Here is a 7,757-nt window from a genome sequence, read left to right on the forward strand (position 1 = left end):
CTCGACGTCGTCAAGAGCGTACTGCCCACCACCAGTATCTGGGAGCTCACGCCAAAATCGCCCTCAAACTCCAATGCACCAGAATCCAGCATCGAGGATGTCACGCTCACGTGTACGCGCGCACCACTCCCCCTGATCAACAGTCCCACGAGGACGCACTGCAGCAGCGTGATGTTGAGTGTCTGTTGTGGCGCATCGAAATGCGACAGATCCAGCAACATCGGGGCGGTGAAGGTCACGTTGACGAAGCACAGACCACGCACACCGGGATCAGGATAGTCCACGGAGCTGATGCTGCCACCGTGCACGCAGCGGACCTCCGTGTCCTTCGCATCTGGGAGCGGGAGCGGCCAAAGGCCGTCCGGAACCGCAGCCGGCAGACACGTGTCACCGTAGCCGCCAGCAGCGCACACACACTCACAGCCGCTGATGCTGCTCGTCCTCGCTGCAAAGCACACGGCGTCCACAGTGCACGCACCACAGTCCAACACTGTCACGGGAGTCCCAATATTGAGCTCTTCTTGGTAATTCGCTACGGGAAAGCCTATTGCCTCGTTGCACACGCCGTAGATGATCGGGCGCAAGTCAGATGGTGGTGGCCACTTGCTCGTCATACATGCGATGGTAGACGAGTACGAGCCGCACGTGAACTTGTTGTCAAGTATCGACCACACACTCCGATCGCGGAACGCCACGCCGTAGTAGTTGGTCATGTACACAACGTAGGCGGTGCGGAACTCGTTGTTGCGGTGCACCAGCCAGCTGCCGCCAGCCACGGTCAGCGTGGTTGCCATCAGCATGGCAAAGCCAAGACGGAAAGTGCTGGACACAATCTGCAGCACGCTGCCGCCATCCACTGCAACGTCCCTGAACACACACGCGCCTTCGTACATGTTAATGCTCGGCGCAATCCACGAGCTGTTCTGTATGGAGAACACGGAGCCGCCGCTGACAAGCAGGTCCGACGCAAGAGCGTACATCACGTGCGTCTGCGACCTGACAGCGTAATTGTCCATGTAGAAGACGCTGGACAATTTCACGCCGAGACCGCGCTCCACGACAATCGCAGCGCACGAACCCCCGCCACACACCAGCGTCGACCGCGTCATGACAAACCGCGTCGACAGAAGCCGGACACCGTCCAGAACAAGCGCGGGGCCGTACCGGGATCTCGCATGGCCAGGGGTAGTCGGCACGTACTGTGACCCGCCAACCGTCGCGCGCAGCGTTGAGTTCGCCAGCAGCACACTCGAGTTCGGCGGCATCGCGCCATGCAGCACGATCGTGCCCTCCAGCGACGTCACATTCGTCATGTTGACGAGGACGTGCGGCATCAGGCGCGCCGTGTTGTCGCTGAGGCCGCCAATCCGCAGCAGCGCACCGCCCGCAAGCACGCAGTGGCGCAGCGTCACGTTCAGCGCGTCGGCGAACGCGTCCATCAAGCGCAGGTCCACCGCCACAGTGATCGGCCCGCTGAACAACACCGAGTCAAAGCACGCCGTCGCCCGCCCGCCGCCAACCGTCACGGACTCCGTCAGCGTCACGCCACCCATGCAGCCCTCCGCAGCACCGCCACCACCACCGCCGGCCCTCGCAGGCGGCACGTCGAACGGCAGGCACGCCTCGCCCACACCGCCGACGCGGCAGCTGCACACGCAGTCAGAGTACGACGCAGTCAGCGCATCAAAGCACGCCAGCGCTGCCGCACAGCCGTCGCACGGCACCACGCTCACGGAGGGCAGGCCGGCCATGCGGTAGTCGCCGCTGCTCCGCAGCACCCGGCCACCGGCACGGTTGCACTGCACCGACACGGCGCCGCTCGTGATCGTCGGCCCGGAGACAAGCGTCGCGCCAGTGGCAGCGCAACGCGCAATCGACACGGCACCGCCGCTCAACGTCACCCCCGACAGCGACGCCACAGACGAGGCCTCGCCCACCGCCCACACGTCGTGCATTTCCAGCCACCCGCCGGCATCAACCGTCCCACCGTCGCAGCGCACCAGCGACGACGCAACAGACCCCTCGACGCCCACGATGCGCAGCACCGAATCAACCACCGCGAGGCGCTCTCCAAGCACAATGCCGCCGCCGCTGCTCACAACTGACACGTTCGTCACGGAGAACACCGAGTGGCTCCGCAGACTGAGAATCGACGAGGACGCCACACGCATCGCGGACGCGGTCGGACCGCCCGACGCCTCCAGCAACACGCCGTCAAGCACCACCGCGCTCGACAGCAGGTCCACGTCGCCGCCAACGTACACCGCAGACCCGCCCGCGTGCAACGACCTCAGCACAGTGCTGCTCACACGCAGCTGCGTCTGCAACAGCGACGTCGCGTACAGCACAAGCGGCGACGCCACCGCGTCCGTCAGCCCGCTCAGTTGAGAGTAGCGCATCGGCCCCGCCGTCACAATCGTCGAGTCACGGATCGTCACGTTCGTGTGTGCCGGCAGGTTGTGCACAAACACGAGCGAGCAGTAGCCGCCGGACAGCCCGCTCACACTCACCTCCAGGCTCCGGTCACTCGCCGGCTCGCCGCTGTAGCCCCGCACGTAGATCTGCGCACCGCCGTCGCACACGCAGTTCCTCAGTTCGATGCGCAGCGCGCCGGGAAGCATCGCAGGCACGTCAAACACCACAGCCACGCCGTTCGTCATGCGCACGCCGTCCATCAGCACCGTGTCCACGGCACGGCCAACCGTGATGGCTCTGTCCACCGTACCGCCCCGCAGTCGCAACACCACCGCATGCACCGCGGGCATCCACGCCGCCACCGCAGCCAGCGCCAACAAAAAAAGAAGCGCCACACGCACAGCTGCAATGGCCCTGCGCCGCACACGGTGCCGGCTGTGCGGACACGCACCCACCGCAGACTGCATCGACCGACCCAAACACATATCAACAGAGCTGTCGCGGTGTGTCGCTCTCGCCCCGTCGACCATAACTCCTGCCTAGCAAATCCTTTCCTACAGATGGCGAATCCAGTGACACGATTCCGCCAGATCGTTATCCCACTAATTCTAAACCTAATACTGCAATTAACTCCTAACACCTTGAAACGATAGTTGTGCTGGTAAAGCAAAAGTATCTCTAACTGCACGGTCAAAAAGGAATAAAAGCAGCAACAACATTAACCAAACACAGTGGCACGCAGAGGCATCCGGCCATACACAATCCCTATCACAGTACAACCGCCGACACAAAGCAGCGCAGACGCAATCAAGTCAGTGACACCATCGCCCTCCCACCACCCACACAACCCCACAAAGCCACCGTGCCGAGTGGCGGAATCCCGGCAAAAAGCCAAATGACCACTGGCACCGCTCCTGTTACCGAATGGCTCCATCACATGGCGATCCCGATGCGTGGACTTCATACAGGAGCCGAGGCAGGCCACGTGGCAGCGTTACGACCGCCAGTCATCAAGCGCGTACAAAAGGTTGGTGTTGGTGTTGGTGTTGGTGCGTGAGTGGAGTGGAGAGCTCGCCGGTCGCCAGCAGTCAATGCGTCGTTTCTCGTTCACACGAGTCGGCATTGCACAGCAAGCAGCGGCACCATGAGCACACGGCATTGCACAAAAAAAAGAAAAAAAAAAGCACGGCGGCAGCACTCAAACACGGGAAAAGGGTCCACACCGATTGCACATTCCGATTGGCCCACAGACGTCCGGATGGTAGTCGTGCAGATGCCGCGCGTCGGGTGTGACTGCAGTGGACGGAGGGGACGAAGAGAGGGGTGGAGACGCAGTGCGGCCCTCATCCATCTCTGTTAACTGTGACACCGATTACGTCATCCCGTCAGATCGCCCGCAGCAAAGACCGTCACCGTCAGCAGAGGTCGGTGCCTTCCTCCTCAAACTGGGATGCAACTACACCAACGCCGCCGCTCGTCCCTCCTTCACCAACAAAACGAGGAAGCAACAGCGGGAGATTCGACACGTGCGACGAGCACGCAGCCGCGGTTTCCCACTGCTGCCGCCATGACCAAACAAAAGGGCTGCACAGAGCACTCTATACGAATCCTCGGCCGCCAAACGCTTCAGAAACAAGGGAAGGAGATATGCCGATACAACCGTCGGTTCCATTCCTGCCTCTGGTTGGAACACAAGGCAACAACAAGACGACAGCCAAGCGCACACCAGTGCGGGCAAGCACACACACGCATCGTCGCGCCGGTGTCGGTGCGCGCACAAGAAAGAGGATTCGGCGCCCCACGGCAGACACGGCTCGCACAGTGCACACAATGCAAAACAGCATCTACAAAACAAACACACACACCGCCAACAGTCATCCACCAATGGACAAGAACGAGAAGAGACACACCGCCACCGCCTCCAGCTCAATCCCACGGCCAACGGGATGCGGCCACAGCCCCGCAGCCAACACACACGGAGCAAGCAATTACCCAAGGAGCCACACGCGGAAGCGATTGCTCACCCATCCATGACGCGGCGCCTCACTCTATGCGGTCACACGGAGTGCACTGTTTCCTCAATAGAACTTATTCGTCGTCCATCCCTTTAAGACGCTTCTGTTAGTGATGGGCCTTGGCACACAACAGAAGAAAATGAACAATGCAGTAACACCGTAGCACCACAGGCCGCAATGATTCCCTCATACCGGGGCAACTCTCCAATTACGCCTCGTATGCACACACAATCAACATACTATGCAAAAATCAACCAATGTTTTTCACCAGAAGTCAAGCAACCCCATCCCATCCCTAACTTGTTCCTTTCGATTTCGCCGGATATTCCACACTTCGGAGAGCTTCGTCCCTCCTAAACCCTCCGGATGATATTGGCACTCGGTACTGGCGCACCTTCTCCTTCCAGAACGCCGCAATCTCACGGCTTTCACCCCCACTCACACTGTTTGGATTGTCGACATCACATCTCGGCCAGTCACTCATCGGCGTGTTGCACGTAAGTGATCTCCCACGACATGTCTCGGGATAACCCCTCCCAACCATTAAAATATGCCGCCAGGCGCTCAGTGAACTGCCTCACAGTGCTGGCGGTGGTGTGGTGCCCACCCACCGCAGTCATCCGCAGCCCAACCAGCGCCATTGGATTTGACTCCACAAAGAAAAATCCGTCCAGCAACGGAGAGTTTGGAAACGTCGTTAGGTACGGCACCCGATAGTTTAAATCTTGTGGGCAATCAAATAATTCCAGTTCGGTTATTGCAGCTGCCTCGGTGGGGTACCCTTGAGGGTTTAACGTTGGCACTGAGGACCGAGGCTTAGAAGATGGTGGTGGCTGCAGCTCCGTGAGTTTCGTCGCTATTGCCTTTGCAAAGGCACTCTCCGTGGACGATTTCAAAGCAAACCATCCAAAAAATATTGGCAAAATATTATCCTTCGAAGCCAACATCAGCTTCAAAAAGCCATTTTATTCTGCTACACTTGGGAAACGTTCCAACGTCCGTTCCTCGAGGTAGTCAGATATCGGTGCATTGAAGCGGATCACACCGCCTGCGTATATTTCCCGAACAACCTTCACAGGCTTGTGGAACGGATCCTCAGAATACCATGGCGACTCACCTCCCCGTGAAAAGTGCTCTCTCACAGTTACCTCGTTGATAGACCGCAATGCAAACTTCACCGCTCCACAGCGTTCCCTAAACGCCCCCATCAAAGATGTGACGTGGAATCGGTCCCAAAAGATACATGTGTTTTTCAACCATCTTCCAGCATTCCACCTGTTTCTCTGCAGTCTCATCACGCGTTATCCAGGCGCACATCGCCTTCACATCCATCTCGTCGGGGCAATTCACGATGATTCGCACGGCTTGCAGTTGCTTCGCCCACTCATCATAGTTGGCTACCTTTGGGGGTTACACCAAAACCATGCCCCATCCAGAAGTAGGCGCAAAATGTCTCAGTGGCGGCGTTCCCTCCTTTGCCACATCGCAGATAATATACACATTCCTCCCATGCTCCCTCAAACTTCTCGACTCCGAGATGCACATGTCCTCATCGCTGCATCTTGTCACCGCTCTGGTGGTCTTGTCAGACACGTACGCATCTCCTCCACCAAAACAGTGGACTACCACTTGGAGTTTCTCGGCATCGCAGTGCAGCAGCCGGTAGAGGAGGTACGAGCCGGCAGCCACCGACTTCCCGATCCCGGGCGTCCCAATCAACACACGCGGCAAAGGTGCAAAGTCAGTCCCACGGTGACGGCTGAACCACGCGGTTAGATCGCCCTTGACGATCTGCCATACTCGATCCACCTCACAGTTTACAAAAACGTCCTTAGGAAGATCCTGTATCGTGTGCCACGAGTACGGCCATCCCTCGTCCGAGGTGAGCACCATCAGCACGGGAGGTGCTGCACCGGATTGCTGCACAGCGTCATCCTTTTCGAGAGTGTCGCCAACTGCCTTGTACGTCCACGACTGCGGTGGTTCCCCCTCCCTCACCTCCATTCCCGTCCCCTCACCGTCAGGAACTTCCACGACATGATGCCACCTCGCATTGTACACAGACTCGTAGTGTCCCTCCAGGTATATCGGTGCGCTCGTCGTCGTTGGGTTCCTCGCCTCCTCGGCAGCCGCATCCAAGAAATGTTTGGTGGAGTTATGAACAGCTGCTTTTACCTCCGCAGCAGCCAATGACCGCCCCGGTAGATTGTCGACACCCTTATCGCAAAGCTTGCGTATATCCTCGTCGAAGATCACTTCACCCTTTACAGCTCGCCTCATACTCAAGTAACGACCTGATGCCTGTATTTCGTTCAACGCTCCTTTATCACGGATATAATTCGTGGGGTCCTTGAAAAACTCCTCCAGCAAGACATCCCGATTGGTGTCCACAATGTCCCTGCCGTCCAGTTCCCTCGTAAGAAAGTCATTCAGCTTCATTTTATCCACGCGAACTCTTCCCTTAAACAGCACGTCTTCGATATTAGTGGAAATGGTAAATTTCATTTCCTGCGTTCCTCTTAGCCTTTCCTCCGCCTCCCGCCTCGCTTCTGTCAGTACCTGCGTGAGTACCCCGTTTGTTGTTCCCCTTGCAAGAGGAGTGATCGTATGCTTTTCTTTCATAGTCTCTACGTTGCCCGAGAGAGTGCACACCTTCGTGAAGAGGCTTATTCATGGCCTCCAGAGCTTGGTGCGCAGTTAGGTTAAGTATTTCTTCAAGAAGCCGCTGGTCTTGTGCGTAATCATCCGGCTCCTGAACAACCAGCTCCATCGTCACATTGTAGTCTTTCGTCAACGGCCGCCCTGCCGCCAGCATAATTCCAAAGGAAATCACTCAGCCTCATGTTGGTGCTGCTCATGGTCCACTGCGGCCACACTTTACTCCCCACCACATGTCGAGCTGCAGCGTCGGAACCATCACAAGAGCCGCTGCAAGGTGCCATCACAACGCCCGTGCGGTGAAGCATCCCACTCGCACCGCCCAACTGCAGCCAGCAGGCGCCGCTGGCTCCAAAGGACAGTCGCGGCCGTTTCCTCCCGCAGTCCCAACGGCGTTGGGCGTGGCACTCGCACGGCTCGGTGGTCGGTGCGCCATGCAGCCGCAGTGCAACACCTGTCGGTGAAGCAGCCAAGGCCCACCGCCCCCGCAGCAGCGCAATGTGCAACCAACCCCAACACCGCCACACTATTGTTCTTTTTTATTTTTTTTGTTTACTTTGTTTGCCTCACCACCGACAGAAAAAATAAGTGCACACCTTCACAAAAGGGAAGAAACAAAGAGAAAAAAAAGGCACGAACCCACCGTCCCGCCGCGGGTCAACACGCTCC

General features: G+C 58.2%; 1 protein-coding gene and 1 pseudogene across 1 annotated transcript, besides 1 other annotated feature; both read right to left on the reverse strand.

Annotated features, from left to right (window-relative positions):
* Tc00.1047053504639.19 (dispersed gene family protein 1 (DGF-1), putative) lies at positions 1–2,945 on the reverse strand (the record flags this gene model as incomplete). Its single annotated transcript, XM_802048.1, has 1 exon — positions 1–2,945. A coding segment is annotated over one exon (2,945 nt), but the record flags the coding sequence as incomplete, so codon positions are not given.
* Positions 1–7,757: part of a sequence feature (areas not merged during assembly with more than two copies in the genome that could not be assigned to a particular haplotype) that runs on past the window's edge.
* Tc00.1047053504639.50 lies at positions 4,725–7,451 on the reverse strand (annotated as a pseudogene).

This window comes from Trypanosoma cruzi, assembly GCF_000209065.1.
Source record: "Trypanosoma cruzi strain CL Brener chromosome Unknown tcruzi_1047053504639, whole genome shotgun sequence".
In the NCBI taxonomy this organism is placed as follows: Eukaryota; Euglenozoa; class Kinetoplastea; order Trypanosomatida; family Trypanosomatidae; genus Trypanosoma; species Trypanosoma cruzi.